General features: G+C 37.0%; 1 protein-coding gene across 1 annotated transcript; it reads left to right on the top strand.

Moving 5' to 3' along the window:
* The first annotated feature begins 11767 nt into the window (after positions 1 to 11767).
* LOC121398240 (lipopolysaccharide-binding protein-like) lies at positions 11768 to 17546 on the top strand. The gene is made up of 7 exons (XM_041577156.1): positions 11768 to 11943; positions 13882 to 13996; positions 14832 to 14960; positions 15386 to 15541; positions 16004 to 16067; positions 16620 to 16683; positions 17171 to 17546. Exons 1-7 carry the CDS (start codon positions 11829 to 11831, stop codon positions 17182 to 17184), a joined length of 657 nt encoding a protein of 218 aa, XP_041433090.1. The 5' UTR covers positions 11768 to 11828; the 3' UTR covers positions 17185 to 17546.
* The last annotated feature ends 633 nt before the right edge of the window (positions 17547 to 18179 follow it).

The following is an 18179-nucleotide window of genomic DNA, read 5'->3' as shown; positions in this document are numbered from 1 at the left end:
CCTTGGCATTGAACCTAGGACCCCAGTGTTTGTAGTGAACCATCGTCTTTAGGTTCAAGTACAAAGTAAGAATACTTACTCAGGTATGGTAAAGCATTCAGCAGAATAAATATAGCATTCTAGCTTGCACTATTGTGGCTAATCTGTTGGCAATAAACTGTCTTGGAGCTTTCCTTCTCCTTTAATATACAACTATTAGAAATATAAAGAGAGGTGACTACCATAATCTGCATAGTAACAAGAGCATTATCATGTGGATTAGCTAAATTTATACATCTCTTTTAACAATTTTAGCTGGAAAATGGGGCCATTAAGTGTGGGTACTTTTGATGGTACAGCTTAACTTGGTTCCTTAAAGAAATTATAGACAAACACAACAAGTAAAATCATGCCGCTCACCAAGAAGATGCAAGTCCAAAGTCTTTGGAGCCCATCAGCATAGACCAAGTAGACACAATGATCCTGGTAGTCTTCACTTGACAGGGACCTACAGCGCAAATTTGTTACCACTGTTAATTCACTAAAATGTGAAGCTGTGTCTCAACCTTTGAACGTGGGTGAGTTTTTGCTATCGTTACTTCGGGCTGGGCAAGTATTTCACAGTGAATTTTCACTAACGTTCATTTCCGCCTAGTGAAACTTCGCTAGCACTCTTACGCTAGTGGCTTCATTTTATCAATTCGTCTGGTCTGAGGTTGTGAAGTATACTCTGGCAAAAGTGGTAATGTTCAGTAAAATTCACATTTTAGTGAATTCAGGAAGTAACGACCGTTTCCCAGAGTCCCAGAAAGTCGGCCACTTCACACTGAATCAGTGAATCTGCCCCATTGTTCCTTCTCTTCAGGTGCAGCTTGGTCCTGAAGGACTGATGAAACAGCATTAAAGGGAACAAGTAGAGCAGTTTCTTTTACAACAAAAGTTATGTAGATTATACATAGTACATTACCTTAGTGCAATGAGGTCAGAAGTCCCTGTATGGTTCTGATACTTAATGACAGCAACTGCGGATGGAAGCAAGTAGTCATACAAAACACTGCCCCAAGTTCCCAAGACCTCTGCCTTTTGATGTATTTTAATTATTTGCTTTTTCATATTTAGTTTTTTTTTTTTTTATAATGTAATCATAATTAACGTTAGGTTTTAGTTTGAGAAATACTCTGGAGGGTCAGTTATATAGTGGGGAGGTGCAATACTAGTGGGCCTTTCTTTCTCTTCTCTTAGTTATATGTTATTTTACTGGCCTTGCACACCACTAGCTTTCATTTTAATGGAAGGTGCTGCCCAATATCACTCTAGTTCCTACCCTTTCACCAAATTCTGGCCTAACACAGGTGCGGTTAGCCTTACTTTACTTGACATAACACATGCTTTAGACATAGTTGTGCTCATATTCCCTAGAACCAGGTATCCTTTTCTTTAAAATTGAATTCTTGTATGGAACAGCCATTCAAAATTGACTTTTGCTAGGAGGGCAGATTAGGCAAATTGTACCAGCAACTTAAATTCCAGGTATTAAGAAAACAAACCTTTTTTTATACCCTAACTAAAATTTTCCTAATGGTATCCCAATTCCTTTAGACCCTAGGGTCCCACCCCAACGGCATCATTGTGTGAACATGTTTGAACATTCTTACTGCACCCTTGTATAAATGTAAAAAATATTATCTGCCATAGCCCTTAGTAGGTTACAATACTTTAATACTGCTGCTTCATACAGTCAAGTCACCTTAAATCACTGGTAGGCCCAGATCAAAGATTCACATGATAGAATTTTTTAAAAAGTTATAGTGATTAAAACTGATACTGATATTCGAACAATAATAGCTATTTTTCATCTAATTTTAAAATTAGTGCTTTTCAGTTTTTGCAGAATACTATATTAAAGTTATTACACATTTAATGAGTGTCCTATTGGGTACTGTCCAAATACCCTCTGTGCCCATTTGTTAAAGCCCTGCACACTGTACCTTCTGTTTTTAATTTGGAGTTATTGTATTGTATTAGGTACAGTTTATTTTCATAGCTCTTGACCTTTATTTCAGGCTTTAATGAGAACTGCTGTCTACTAATTACTAATTCTTTTAACATTGTTTCTTGGCAGCTTGACTTTAAGAAGGGTCCAGTTGCCCAGCTACCAAATCAGTCCCGTAGCGAATGCTGGTCTTCAGTTATCTATCTCTGGGGTTTTAATCGAAATTGATAGACGATGGGATGTTCACTTTGGAAGACATAACTGTACTACTATAAAAGTGCATGCTTACTTTATTGCTTTTAATGTGGATACACTAGGGAAAGCCTGATAAAAACTTTGTAGATATGAAATGACAATTTGAATGGCACCTCTTAAAATTATTTGGTATCACTTAAGAGTAATCTGATGTTATTTAGAAGCAGGGTTATGGCAGTAGATCCACGTAATGAACAATGAAGTTAGTTTATTATAAGAAAACTATTAGTATTCCTAACATTGTATGCCAACCTACAGACATCTTATTTACCCCTACTGAGTATGACCTACTGATTTTAGTCCCTCTGCCATTTGACTTCGGCAGGCCTTTGTATTTTAGGTATGTTACCTACTATAATGGACTAGGGTGACATAAGATAAAATTAGACCACTTCACTAAAGTCAACAGAATGGACAACTACCTAAATTTACATGGATGGCTTGTAAAGGCTACCTCTGATATGGTATGGCAACTTGCGATCAAACACTTCTCAGTCCTGTTTTTATTGGTAGACATGAAGATGGCACTTCAAATATCAAAGTCACGGGGCTCAGCATGTCCATTGGACTTATTTTGGGAAGGAATGGATCTGGTAGAATAACAATTGCCCCATCAGACAGCAGCACCCATATTTCCAATGTTGAGGTGCACATGTCTGGAACTATAGGGTACGTCTTTATCATATTAGGTATTCGAAACTGGGGTGTGACTCCATTCAAACTGTGGTTTTACATATTAAGATCAGATGTCTCATTACAGTGATTTCTATGGAATTGATTAGCAGTTGTTAAAATATTTCCTTAACTATATACCTGACTGTTCTGGATTGTTTCTGAATTTTCAAATTGAGTAGTTAGCAGGAAATAGGGCAAGGAATCCAATCTAGTTAGGGAACTTCCTCAATTATATATCAAATAAATACAGTGTAGAATAATTTATATGTTTTTTTTTTGTAAGACTGTAATTAATATTATAAATTGATCGTAGGTACAGCATCACTTGTACTGTATTGGGACCAAGTTATATTGTACTTATCTTAAAACAATGTTATAAGCATATATTTTATATATTAAATGTGCATTATTTTCTATAGCACCGGCATATTCCGCTGATCTTTGCAAAGATTTTACATTATTCACATCAGTCCAGCAGAGCTTACTGTATACTGTATGGTTAGTTATGGGAGTAAACCCTTGTAAACACAGGGAGAACATACAAGCTCCTTGCGGAGATTGCCTTGTCATTGAACCAGAACTGAGAAAAACTATGGAGAACAAGTTATCTGTAACTTAGAAACTGTAATGTAGAATTTGATGCTTTTTGTGCAAATGTCAAATCAGCTAGTAAGGCTTTAAAAAATATTGTAGGGCTGCGGCACACTTGGAGATTAATTGCCTGTGATAAGTCTCCTCTCCTAATCTCCTGCAAATCCTTTCCGATAGGCAATAATGTAAATCCCTAGGGCATGTGCTTAGGTTGCCATGATTGGCGGTTCAAGCAACCATCCAAAAAGTGACGGGTACCAAGGGCCTGGATGTTGTTTTAGTTACATTAAAAGAAGTTGCCACCCAGGTCAAATGATCCAGGGAATAAAACAGGCATCAGCATGATATGCTGAGAGGTCAATATCCCTTTACTTTGTCATTTAATATTACTATTTAAATATGTATATACACTATTTGTGAGATCCTCAGCCTAACATTTTCTTCTGCTACAACCAACACTCCTTTGCTGTTAAATGCTTATTGTTTTTAACCTTATCTTATTCCAGTTTGAGTCAGCATACAGAATGGTTACACATTCCCACCGTCTAAACAACTGGGTAAGTACCCGAGCAATACCACAAGGGAGGGAAGAAGGACACAAATAACGCTGAACAAAAGAATTTTAATAATTTATGAAGCGGCATGCAAAACCTTGAGACCAAAAGAAAAATCATTACAAGAAGAAACATCTAACTTATAATGGAATGTATTAGTGGACCTTCAATATGTATCTAGACAATTTCTCTCATCAAGGTTACTCCAAAAAGTTTCCTCTTGAGAAGGAGGATCTGGATGAAAAGATGGTAAAAGTATCGGTTCAATGGAAGGTAGAAACAACTTTGGGTAAGAAGTCCTTAATACTACTTTTTCTGGGTAGAAGAAAGTGTAAGGAGATTCGGACGAAAGTGCTCTGAGCTCACTAATTTTCCTTGCAGAGGTAATGGCTACTAACAGCACAGTCTTTAGAGTCAGATGCCATAAGGAGATATCTTCTAAAGGAAAAAAATGGCTTTAAAGACAAAGCTTTCAGCACAAGAGGAAGGTCCCAGGGTGGACAGAGAGTTTTAATAGGCCATCTTTTTCTTTTGCCAAAAAACAAACAACTAAGGGATTTTCAGCCCACCTCGTACTTGAAAATTGCATATGAAGCTGATATCTAAACTTTAAAAGAATTCCAAGACAACCCTCTACTCAAACCGGTCTGCTGGAACACCATGTTAGTGGAAGGATTAAGATGATCATGATTGATCTCTTTGGCCTAAGCTTGAAATAGGTCCCAAACCTTTTAATACTGGGAGCAAGTAGAGGCCTTCCTGGCCCTGAGATGAGTTAAAATCACTTCAGCGGAACAGCCCAACCTGGCTAACCTTCCCCTCTCAATCTCCATGCCTTGGTAAAAGGATGAAGGGGTTCTTCTCTCACAACCTTCGGAGAAGGGTTTCCAGCCATCGAGGCCAATCTGGAAGAATGGCTATAACTTGTAAAAACAGAATATTCCGAAGCACCAAGAAGATCATGGGAAGGGGCGGAAAGATTTACATTAGACTGCCCTCCCACTCCTGGGCTAAAGCATCCACTGCTTCTGATTGTGGATAAGGGTATCTGGAATAAAACCTGGGCAACTTGGTATTCTGGGGAGTGGCCATTAAGTCTATGATTGGAAGACCGCACTTCTGAGTGATTAGTCTGAATACTTTCCAGTTTAGTTCTTATTCTGTATAATCTAGGGGTCTTCAGAAGCATATATATGCCATTTGATTTACTTTCCCTGGTATGTAAACTGCTGTTATATTCTTAAGATGATCTTCTCCCCAGACCATTATAGGCTTTAGTTCTTGGAGAAGTGTAAGACTGTGTAAATGAGAAGTGTAAATGACAGCTGAAATATTGTCGGATTTTATTTTTATAGAAGACGCCTCTATAATATCTGAAAAGGCTTTAAAGCTTTGAAGACCACCCAGATCGCTAAGATGTTTGAGGGCACATCTGCTAGACTTGACTCCCAACACCCCTGGGCCGAACACCCAAGGCAGTGAGCTCCCCAGCCTTCCGCTGAAGCATCTGTGTAGATTTCTATCCAGTAGGGATCTTGAAGAGGAAAACCATTTGACAGATTTTGTTCTACCACGACAGGAGATTGGTTTTGATTGTATGAGGCAGAGGAAGAAGCTGAGCCCAGTTTCTCTGATATCTGTCCCATAGGTCTAAAAGACTATTAGGCCATTAGACCTAAAAGTCTCATTGTTTGTCTTGCTGAAATCGGTGTCAATTGCTGTGTCTTGGCAACCTCTGCCTGAATATTCAGAATCCGCTCCTGAGATAGCTTGACAGCAAGGTCTAGGCCTTTTCTTTGAAGTAGCTTGTTTAACCCCTTCTGCTGCTGCCTCCTTTATCCTGTCCAACACATCCTTCAAACAGGATTCCTCCTTAGGAGAATCCTCCAGTTCAGGAACCTCTCGACAAACAACTCTTTTAGGCATTGAACCTTTAGAAGGACGGGCAGCAAGGAACTGCAAAATGCAATCTTTACAGAATTTCATGTCCTTAAGCAGTGACTCATAACAGGTAAGGCACGTTCTCTCATCAGGAGGAGGTAAATGCACAGGAGATAGAGACATACTCATTGTAAGGGTGGCTAAACAACTGGCATGCAGGCAGAAATGGCTGTGGGCAAGCTCCTCTACAAGCCGTGACTTTGTACCTTAACAGTGGCGCATAGAGTGATGTCAGTGCCACCTCTGAAATTAACCAGGCAGATATCTGCTCAGATGGAGTGGGGAACATGCAAAGTGAACCATTGATAACGAAGCTAGTTCAGAACCCTTGACCTCCAGGGCCCAGCACCGGGACACTCCTCTGGAGGCTGAACGGTGCGGCATCGGATGGGTAGGGAGTCAGAGAAAACTCCCCATCTGGTAAGAGTCTGCAGCTGCTGACAGAAAGAAAAAAGACACGGAGCAGGAATAGGGAGGGTATTTTATACTGAGGAACTTTCCTTCTGTGACCCACTGATACCGGAGGAGTTAACCCAGTTGTTAAGATGTTACGGAGGGGTTGGCTAGAAAAGTATGTTGAGGAAGCACACTAATAAATTATTTATTTCTCAAAATCCTTTATAAAAAGGAATAATGCTTTCCATTCACAGGCCCCAAATTTAATTACGCTTGAAGGGTCACCAACTGAAAAGCTTGCCTTCACCCATCATCCACAACTGGCTCCATCTTGTGGATTCATAACCAACTAATAGAACAATCCCCCAACTCTGTATGTCCATATATGTCCCAATGGGGATTTACAACTACAACGCAGGATTTATGGACAAAAATTGGGATGGCTATACATATCTCCTAATGTTAGCATTAAAAAAAGCTTAAAATATGCTGTTTTAATGGTTCATTACCCCCCCCCCCCAATATAAACATGGTATTGTTCCTGTGTCTTAATATGGTGGCTATGCCATATTTGGGCACAAAATATTTTCCATTCTTCCAAAGAAGTTTTGCGTAGAGTGAGCCTAAGAAGCCGTTCCAGATGTTGATGTTGATGAACCAGTAGAAGGAATGTGCTTAAAGTATTCTGCTGCCATTTTAATTAACTTGTTGAAAAGTAATTTGACTATTTAGAAACCTGCAACGTTAAGCCAGGTTGTTGCCACTTATTGCAGCCAAACAGCAGTTTGCTTTTTCCTGACTGGTTGATATCATTAGGTAGCTTTATTTATGACTGAAATAAAAAGCTTGTCCCTTTTACAGATGTGTAGATATTGTTTTGAATCCTTGCTCAGCTTTGGGATCATTGCTTATTTGCCATACTATTCCGATTTAGTTCATTAAAGCAACAATAAAGAAAGTGGCAGCCCTTTAACCAAAGATGAAGCTATAGATTTCATGATTGGATCAAACTTTTCTCGTAATTAGGAACAAACAGCTATAATTCTGTTTTCACTTTGAAGTTTTGATCCATACATATAACAGCTTTCAACTGTACAAAATATTTTGTGCTTTTCAGTGGGTTTTCTTACCAATAACAAACAAATAAGAACAGCCTTGAGTTACTGTAAGTGACCATCTCTGTTTTAATAATTTATGAATCATACATTAATAATACATTTTTAACTAAACATAATTTGCCAAAACACTCTGAAACCACCATTAATATATTTTTTATCTTTTAAAATTGTGCTTTAAGCGGCAGTGGACATTATGTTTGAATAACATATTGTCAGGACTCCCTGACCTCCCTCCCTGGTGGTCTAGTGGGCAGCGGGGTCCACCGCCACTTCTGAGAGAGGAGCAAAGTTAACGGTTCTGGCCGAGCAAAGGGGGTGATCGTCTCACCAGGATACTGTAAGGAAGAACACCCAGCACCGGAATTCACTTCTGGGCGCCCCTAGGCCGTGCGGTCCGACCAGGCGGCCGCGCGGTCCTAGCGCCCGCCTTCCCAGCGCGCCGGCGAAAAAACGCCGGTGCAGCTGGTGCAGTTGAACGGCGGCTGGGCGGCATGCCGCCCCTATTTCTTTGCCGCCCTAGGCCCGGGCCTATGTGGCTTTGCCGCAAATCCGGGCCTGAGAACACCACTAGGAACAGGCAGGCCGGGCTGTTAAGACCTGGCGGCATCCAATTAGCCGAGGGCTCCTCCGTAGGTGAAAGGCGGCAGTTAAAGGCAGAAGTGAGAGCTGAGACCAGGGAGCTTAGTTTGGGTTCTGGATATAGGGTGCCGAACGTGACACATATTCTGTATTGGTCAAAATCTTTAAAACATTTTTAAAGACATTAGAGTACATTAGCGTACACATTCTTTTGTATACATTATTTCTAGCAGATTTACAGTGAACAGACTTTTTTTACAGGAAGATAAAAGTGCAAAGAAAATATTCTTTAGCATGCAGATTGATGTCTAATAATAATTTAATAAAACAGTAGGAACTTTGATGTTTACAGTTAAATATAAGAAATTAAATAGAAACTTAAATCAATGTAGCTACAAGGTAAGCAGTGGATGTTTATGCCTGTATTTGTTATCTCACGGGAATGGAGGTTCTGTCTATAACTGTCATAACAGGTCCCAACTTTCTTGTAACCCTATTTGACAATTCACAGACATATATCTTTTAGGCCATTGTGTGGATATATGTTGATAAATTGTCAAATAGGTTTCCCAGAAAGTTGAAGAATAAATCCTATGAAAAATCATTTACATTGCAGAAATATATGTCCTACCTGAATCCGGCAATCAGTATCTTTCACAGTGCCGTGCAACAGCTTTTAGCTCTGTGCTGCTCAAATATTAGTTATATCTCTGAGGAAAACTCACCAGCTACACCAAATACTCCATTTTGAAAAACACAGCAATTTAGGACATTTAAGAAAAAAAAGTACATTTAGGGGGTTTATGATAGGTTCCCACAGAGTAAACGCCAGGACAGCAAAAGTCTCTTTAAAAAAAAGGCTTTTATTTTAGCTGGCATCAACAGGTATAAGTATGAGTTCTTCAGAGACTGACCAGCCTGGGGTTTAAGGGCTCCTGATTAGCCACCTCAGGCTAATCAGACATAGATGGTCAGCGTGTAGCACCCTACTCTGCTACAGGGTTATTTATCAACGGTCACATTTTTTATTTTTTAATACAAGGGTTAAGGTGCAAAGTTGAATTAAATTATCTTTATTATATGCACTTAAAGCTGTGTGTGCCCAATAGTGGCTGGGTAAAAATAAAAAACAACTCAACATTCTTTTGTATGCACCACAATTAGTTGTGTGCTTTGGACTCAAAATGTGTTTGTGAATAGCTTAGAGGTGTGCCTTTCCATAAAAAACACACTGGCCCCAGGGTTCTTTGTTGTAAAGCACTGCACCCCCATGTTTTATCTCCATAAAAAGACTATGCATATCATGTATAAACATTATTTGATACAATTATTTGCATAATATCAAACAATATATTGCCTTTAGTGAGCCTTTTGCAACTGTATTATTTTGTAAAGTATCAAATGTTTGAAGCCATACTCTAATGGGGGAACGTAATATGTTTCGCTAGCGACAAAAACCTGCGCAAAGATGCTTGCGAACGCTATCAACCGTTTGCACCCTTTTTGACTGATTACAGACCTTAAAAACGTAATCTCAAAGTTTGCAACCAAATGGCTTGTGCGAACATTCGCAGTGTATGTAATAAAATTTCACGATCACACAGTGTTATTTTGCGACAAAATATTTAATGAAACTCCAGAGCAGATTTATGCTTTTTAATTTTGAACCCGGTGATGTAGATTACAGTACCATTGTGTAATAGGTCCATAATTGATCTGAACATTTTAAAGCCTACTTTCTAGCAGCCCATAATCAACACATATATTTGAATTGTTGGTAGTTACTGGTCCTACCTGAATTATTAGTCCTGCTGTTATTTTGTCCCTAGTAATTTCTAATTGCTTCTATTTCCCTTATACGTGCAGGGTGTTTCCCTTCCCTTGCTTTGCATATTTAATCAATGTAATTACTGTAGAATGTTGAATTTTTATTGATATAGTCTTGGATAGTTCTTTACAAGTCCTACGTTTTTTTCATTACCTAATACTAATTTATGAATTAAGTTTATAACGCTACATCTTAAAGTGCTCTCCAATTAAAGCAATTGATACAACAAAAATCCAGTTTTAATAGCACAATCTAAAAGTTTTTCAAGAGCTGAATAGTAAATACAGTGTGGGCCCTGTCCTAATTTTTGGGAAATCTTGCCTACAGCTCAGGTAATAGATATGCATGTGAAAACTGAAGTCTATGGGTGACCATTTTTTTGATATGCGAGAAATGCAAGACAAATTTTTGAAACGCAACAATTTTTTTCACCCAGAAGAATCTATGCCCATCATTTTCACTGTGAAATTTCACTGGTTGCTTTACATAACTAGACCAGGCATATATTACTCCAATTATGTATCTCTATTTATGACTGGTCATAATCTTGCCCCATATCCAGATGTGTAAATATTGTTTGAAATCCTTGCTCAGCTTTTGGGAATATAACAAATTTAAATTTTTGGGCCAAACAGTAGCAGTCCTTTAACCAAAGAAGAAGCTAACATAATATGCCAATATAGGCTGAAACACCATTAATAAATGTTTTTTTTATCATTTAGAATAAGATGCTGATGTGCTTTAAAAAGGGGTAATGAGCATGTTGTTTGATGTAGGGTGTAACCTATTCTGTATTTTTTTTTTTAAATCACTTTTGTAAAAATACACTTGGGTATACATATTCCATTGTATATGTTGTTTCATGCAGAAAGATAAAAGTGCAAAGGAAAATTGACCATGTAGATGAATCTATAATATAATAATAAAACAGAAGGTACTTAGATGATTACAGTTAAATAAAATAAATTAAATAAAAACTGAAACCAATTTAGCTCCAAGGTAAATTGTAGAAGGTGATACATGTATTTGTTATCCCATGGGGACAGAGGTTCTGTGTAAAAAATACTTTTTAGGATATCCACTATGGGGATAATATGGGGGTAGGTAGTACATCAGGTCTAAATCTCCTTTAAAGAAGTCCGCAGCCACAAATGAGACAGCACCATAAATAAGTAGCAGGAAGTACACATTTTCAAAATCTGAATTTGTCATTTCATTACTCCTCTGTCCCTGCATGTCTCTTAAGAGAGGTATTTGCTAAAACTCAAATATATCTAATTTTTTTATTAAAACAAAATCGACTTAACTCCCATCCATGAATTTAACTAGATTATCAAAAAATCTGCTCAACAATGTTGCAAAAAAAAAAAAAAATTGCCCGTCAATTTGAATCCAAAAACTCGATTCAATTGTATTGTCGGCGAGACAGCTCAAATATATCAGATTATTGGATGAAAACCAGCACAAATACCGATATCCAGAACATCTTCAGGGATACCTGGCATTAACTTCTGCATGACCTCAACAGGTTTTAGCTGAAGTATTTTATGATTTAGATTTTTAGCAGCTTTGGGGTATAATGAAATTTCTAAAAATTCAAGTTTTTCCCCTCTAAAATTTGAGTTTTCTTCATTAAAAACTCAACCAGAAAAATTGGAGGTGTAATAATAGGCTTCAATACTGGAAAGTAAAAATGTGAATGAAAAATTGTAGCACCAAGCAGAGAATTTTCCATCTGGTAAAACAGAATAGGTGCATCAAAACCAGTCAACCCAGAATGGCTCCAGTTCCTCATTCCTGTTTCCTTCCTTGTTAAGCCTTTAAATTGCCTTGACTGAACATATATATAGGATGAGTTTTAGGCACACTAAAGACTTGTCTTATTTGTTTGAGTGCCAGGTACCTCACACACAGCAGACATGGGCTTCACCTACAAGTTAACCTTTTTGTTTTTTATGGCCGCCTTTGTGGGGGCAGTGGATAAAGAGAAGCCAGACTTTGCGGGGATATTCAAACAGAAAGGACTGGACAACTGTAAGTGTCATATTTCTCCAAAAAGAGGAAACCAAATAATAAGATGGTTGGGAAATACACTGCTTTTCATCCTGGGACACTTTACTTTGTTTGTTTCCCTGTGCCTGTACATTGCTTTGAATGTTGCTGCTTTGTGTCTTCCTATATAATGATTTTTAGTTTTCAGACGCTATGGGGCCAATTTACTAATGTCTGTATTTTTTTTATTGCTAAAACTTGTTTAACAAACTACTCTAAAGTACGAAAAATTTGATATTTATTAAGAGGAAAAACCACAAAAAAACACAAAATTTTGCCATCTGAAAGCCGGAGAGGTCATATAAAAGTCAATGGTAGCTGTCCTTTGCAAATTGTAACGTTTAGAGGGTCGCAGAGTTTTTTTGGGCCACTTATGGAGTTATTTATCAACAATTAAATTTTTGGATGGAATTAGAATTTATTGATGCTAAAACTCCTGCATTTGAATTATGCTTTCAAAAACTATTTATTCAGAGTGTAAAATTAGAATGTAAAACTTTTGAAAAGTCAATATGGGCTGTCTCTAGCAAATTTAAATTCTTTTCTCAATGCAATTTTTAAATTTGACCCATTGAAAATGATAGAGTACAAATTTTTGGAATGTTTTAACTAAATAAGCAAACATTTGAATTTTTTTTTGTAAATATTTTGAAGTACAAAAAACCTATAACATACAAATTTGAATTATGATAAATAGGCCTCTCTGATTTGGTTGACAAATCAAATGATCCTGGTTGTATTTATATTATTCTATTATGTTTTATTTATATACTGGCAACGACTAACTAACACAGATTTACATTGAGTTCAGTGCCAGTGTCATCAGGAGACAGCAAACCTGACTGTAAGATTTAAATGTTGGAGGAAGCCATAGTGATCAGAGGAAGCCCACACAGACATGGGGAGATCATAAAAGCTCTTTGCAGATAGCTCCCAATTTGGCATTAAATCAGGACTTCGCATTGAACCATGCTGTCACTCCTGTACCTTGTACAGGTATATGACCTGTTATCCAGAATGCTCGGGACCTGGGGTTTTCCGGATAATGGATCTTTTTTGGGATAACGGTATTTTTTTTACTAATTCGTACTATAAGTCTTCGAGAAAATTATGGAAACATTAAATAAAACCAAAAGGCTGGTTTTGCTTCCAATAAGTATTAATCATATCTTAGTTTGGATCACGTACAATCTACTGTTTTATTATTACAGAAAAAAAGAAATCATTTTTAAAATGCTGAATTATTTGAATAAAATTGAGTCTGTGGGAGACAGCCTTTCCGTAATTTGGAGCTTTCTGGATAACGGGTTTCTGGATAATGGATCCCATACCTTTATTGATAAATTGTTTCAAACATGGCACAGTAACATAAGGGGGAATTTAAGTTGCAAGCATTGTTTAAAAATGCATTCGTGTGAATTTTTAGCGCTGCTCACAATGTAAAGTTGTTTACTGGCGAATATTACATCAATGATTATCGCTAAGCAATGATTAGCGTTAACACCTGCTCTGGCTATTTTGATGCAAATAATGCTTAGTGATTGCTGAATTTTATTACATACAATGTGAATGTTTAGTAAAGCCATTTGTTCTCAAACCCTGCGAGGAAGTAGTAGAGGTCAAATTCTCTTAATTCTCTTGGTACGCAATGGCCGTCACAAGCATTACATTTCCCCAATAGTCTAGTATTCTTGTGTAAATATTAGTTATGTAAAATAGATAATTTCTACACAATGTTGTGATATCAACCTCATGTTTATACTGTAGCAATTAATAAAACAGGCTTTCTTTGATATAATTGTATTTTTTTATATAAATCAATAGCACATGTCAAAATTTCTTCCCACTGCACAGTAAAGTAAGCCACAGAATAATAACAAACGGTTCACTAACAGAATGAATGCATTATCTCCACTACAGTCCTTAAGGAAGGTGTGAGTTTACTGCAGAAGCAACTATATCAGATTCAACTGCCAGAATTTTCAGGCTCACAAAAATTTGGGTTCCTGGGAAGTGCCAAGTACAAATTATATAGGTGAGTGAAGACTCCTGCTTATATAGGTGAAAAAAAATAGGACTCCACGTGTGACCGTGGCACAAGATGCAAAGCAGTAATACTTCGATATGCAGCAATTTTCCTTTTAATGGTACTGAAATTATGCCAGAAGAACATTACCTACATTTAAAACATACAAAACAGAAGGGTATCCTAGTTTGAACTCTTTAATTCTCTCAGAACTCTCATATATTGTTAAAATTAAATGCATGCCACTCCCTCTTCACAGCTTTGTTAGGGTAATGGTAAATTGGACATTTTGTTGATGCTTAATCTCATCCAGCACGCTTTAGAGTCACATTCGGGCGATACATATGTTTTACTTCTGGCGACTTACATTAATTCTGGTAGGAAGGTAAACTTGGATGTTTTGTCATCCACGCTGGAGGCGATTAAGCATGGCCGACTATGTTCCATCTGCCGTAGCCCTTAGTGGGTTACAATACTTTAATACTGCTGCTTCATACAGTCAAGTCACCTTAAATCACTGGTGGGCCCAGATCAATGATTCCAATGATGGGATTTTTGAGAAAGTTAAAGTGACGAAAATTAAGAACAGAAACTGATATTGGAACAATTATTGCTTTTCAGTTTCTACAGAATGCTATATTAAAGTTATTATACATTAAATGGGGTTCCTGTTGGGCACTGGCCAAATACCCCCTGTGCCTATTTATTAAGTCAGTTCTGCACACTGTATCTTCTCTCCTTAACTATTTATAGTTCATTTTCATAGCTCTTGACCTTCATTTTAGGCTTTAGTAAGAACTGTTCTCTATTAGTTACTAGTTCTTTTAACATTGTTTCTTGGCAGCCTGGCTTTAAAAAAGGTCGAGTTGCCCAACTACCAAGTCAGTCCTTTACCGAATTCTGGTCTGAAGTTATCTATCTCCGGGGTTTTAATTGATGTTGATGGACGATGGGAGGTTCGCTTTGGATTTATGTAAGACATAACTGTACTACTATAAAAGTGCATGCTTTACTATATTGCTTTTAATGCAGACACAGTAGGGAAATCCTGATACAAACTTTGTAGATATGAAATGACACATAACCTAAGAGTAATCTGATGTTATTTTGAACATAGGAATAAGTATTCCTAACATTCTATGCCATCCTACAGACATTTTATTTACCCCTACTAAGTATGACCTACTGATTTTGGTCCCTCTGCCATTTGACTTTGATGCGCCTTTGTAGTCAAGGTGTTTTACCTACTATAATGGACTAGGGTGACATAAGATAAAATTTTACCACTTTACTAAAGTCAACAGAATGGGCACCTAGCTAAACTTACTTCCATGGTTTGTAAAGACTACCTCTGATATAGTATGGCAACTTGCATTTCAGTCCTGTTTTTATTGGTAGACATGAAGACGGCACCTTTAATATCAAAGTCAAGGGGCTCAGCATTTCCGTTGGACTTATTTTGGGGAAAGATGGATCTGGTAAACCAACAATTTCCCTATCAGAATGCAGCGCCCATATTTCCAATGTTGAGGTGCACATGTCTGGAACTATAGGGTAAGTCTCAATCATATTAGGTATTCGAAACTGGGGCGTGATTCCATTCAAACTGGTTTTACATATTAAGATCATATGTCACATATTGCAGTGATTCCTATGGAATTTATTAGCAGTTGTTAAATATATTTCCTTAACTATATACGTAACTGTTCTGGATTACTGTGTTTGTTTCTGAAGGTTCAAATTGAGTAGTTAGCAGGAAATAGGACAAAGAATAGTTAAAGAACTTCCTCAATATATAGCAGCTGTGCTAAATACAGTGTAGAATAATTTATATGGGTTTTTTGAAAGATTGTAATTAATAGTAATTAATATTGTAAATTGATCATAGGTACAGCATAACTTCTATTGGATTGGGACCAAGTTATATTGTACTTATCTTAAAACCTTTAAAATCTTTCAAGTACAAAGTAAGAATATGGTAACCGTAAATAATTTACATGTTTCATTATATTGCAGTTGGTTGGTTGAACTTTTCCATAACAAGGTTGAATCAGAACTGAAAACATTGTTGGAGAACAAGGTACCTGTAACTTGGAAACTGTAATGTAGAATTTGATCTTTTTTGTGTAAAGGTCAAATGAGTTAGCAAGGCTTTAAAAAACATTGTAGGGCTTATTTACTAATGACAAGGCAGGGTGCCGGCACACATAGAGATTTAATCTCTTAATCTCCTGCAAATGCTTTCCCACAGGCAATAATGTAAATCCCGGTGGAGAAAATATATCTGCCATTTTGTTTTCCCAAAGTTGCCTTGCGAGGAAACTATGGACAACTTCGGAAAGCAAAGTGGCACATTAATTAATAGTAATTAATGTGTTCCAACTGCGAATTAGTATTTCTGTTAGATTTTTCACTCGTGGTAAAAAATATTTCTTCGTCTCTATCACTCTAAGGTTTACTTATAAGAACAATGGTGTGTTAAGACTTGTAAGATTGTACCTGTTGTAGTGGAAATGGTTAGAGCTCATGCCTAATCGGTTACTGGGGGTTATTACAATGGTTTTAGTAACTACTATGTAATTTCTCTAAAATCTGGCTAATAACCTCTCTGTTCTGTTCTCTTTTCCTTTAGATCTGCCCAGAAATTACTCAGGCTATTAATACTCAACTGTTACCCCTTCTGCAGAATCTACCAGGTAATCAACCACTTATGCACAATGGTATGACAAAAGACTGGATTCCATATTTTCTGAAGTAGTTTTGTGTATGGGATGTAAATACAGTAACTAAATATTTTTTCCTGTCTTAAATTCCTCAGGAGTTTTCATTGTAAAAATATAGCATACATGAAATAATAAAAATCAGAGCAAAAACCATATAATTAAAAACATAAAAACAGTAATGTAGTGGTCCCTGTTTTAAAAGTGACTACAAAAATTGACCACATATCGACTTTTGATTAGTCTCTGAATGAACCTCCTTCTGTGATGGAAATTGAGTTGACACAAGTTATAGTTTTTAATGCCAACAAGATTAAATATACTCACATGGTAACAGACGATTCCGTATTTAAATAAGGAAGGTTTTGGTTTAGTACAGATTTAATATACATTATTCCTAAAGTGAAACCTACTTTATCTTAAGCACCTATGTATAATCTTTAATAACATTCTCCATTCACAGGGGGAATTTTTTGATGCACACCGTATTACTCTACCCTTCTCTCCACCGGTGATGTCCCTGCCTCCAGATCAGGATCTCGTGGCTTACTCTGCTGTCTTTAAATACTTGTTATTTTGATTCAAAAAAATGCTGGGGCTTGTATAACTGATTATATGCTAAAAAAGACAAAATCACCTCTTAAGATCTATCATTTTGTTGATATATTCTATAAATGTATATCTTTTAGGGGGGCATGGGCGAGTATTGTGTTTCATGATTGCTTTCATCTTCCTTTTCCTCCCCTTAACAGTAATTACTAAAGTGGGCATATATTGTAACAAATTAGTATTTCCCATTGCATTATACACCTATAAAAATAAAAAGAATATTCTTTAAACATTGCCTTTTGTTCTGCTTTACTGCAAGTGTCTCCAAAAACCTCAGACAGCACTGTATTAATTCTGAAATGGAGCACAGAGACCTGCGTCAGTTCTTTTACTTGCAAGACAGAGTAAATGGTGCAAAGAACTTGTTAGTTTGCACCCATTTTTTTGCACTTTACACCCTGCACTGTAGGTAGTAAATGCCATGCAACACTAAATTTTGATCGTTACTTTTCCTACAGGCTTATGTAAAACTAAAATTTAATTCAAACTACATTATGGGCTAATGTATTAGCTCCAGCAAATGTATACTGAAGCCATGTGTGACTTCCTTAACTAAGGCATGCTTTTTCTGTTTGATTACCTGGCTTGCTGCTGATCAGTTTCATTTTTACCCATGTGGGTTTTTCAAAAAGCTTCTTATTTTTTCTTAAAACCTGTTTAGGGAAAAAAAAGATTGGCAGCAGGCTGATGTAACCACATACGGAGACCATTTGTGAGTCAGGAACATGCGTGGCTTTGGTAAATGATTGCTCAAGCCTGGAATCTCAAGCATTAATAAATCTGCTCCTAAGATTCATCAAGATGTATAATCACCATTATAGTATTGTATAAAACTGCTTTACTTTTGGTCTAAATGTAGATGG

This window comes from Xenopus laevis, chromosome 9_10L (assembly GCF_017654675.1).
Source record: "Xenopus laevis strain J_2021 chromosome 9_10L, Xenopus_laevis_v10.1, whole genome shotgun sequence".
Classification (NCBI taxonomy): Eukaryota; Metazoa; Chordata; class Amphibia; order Anura; family Pipidae; genus Xenopus; species Xenopus laevis.
The sequence above is the reverse complement of the archived record's forward strand: the minus strand, read 5'-3'. Positions and strand labels throughout refer to the sequence as shown.

What these genes read in the sequence shown, in the direction of transcription:
- LOC121398240 (XM_041577156.1), top strand. Translation starts at nt 11,829, where the DNA reads ATGGGCTTCACCTACAAGTTAACCTTTTTGTTTTTTATGGCCGCCTTT. An exon ending in GCCAAGTACAAATTATATAG is followed by an intron (nt 13,997 to 14,831) that starts GTGAGTGAAGAC and finishes GTTTCTTGGCAG; the next exon opens with CCTGGCTTTAAAAAAGGTCG. An exon ending in AAACATTGTTGGAGAACAAG is followed by an intron (nt 16,068 to 16,619) that starts GTACCTGTAACT and finishes CTTTTCCTTTAG; the next exon opens with ATCTGCCCAGAAATTACTCA.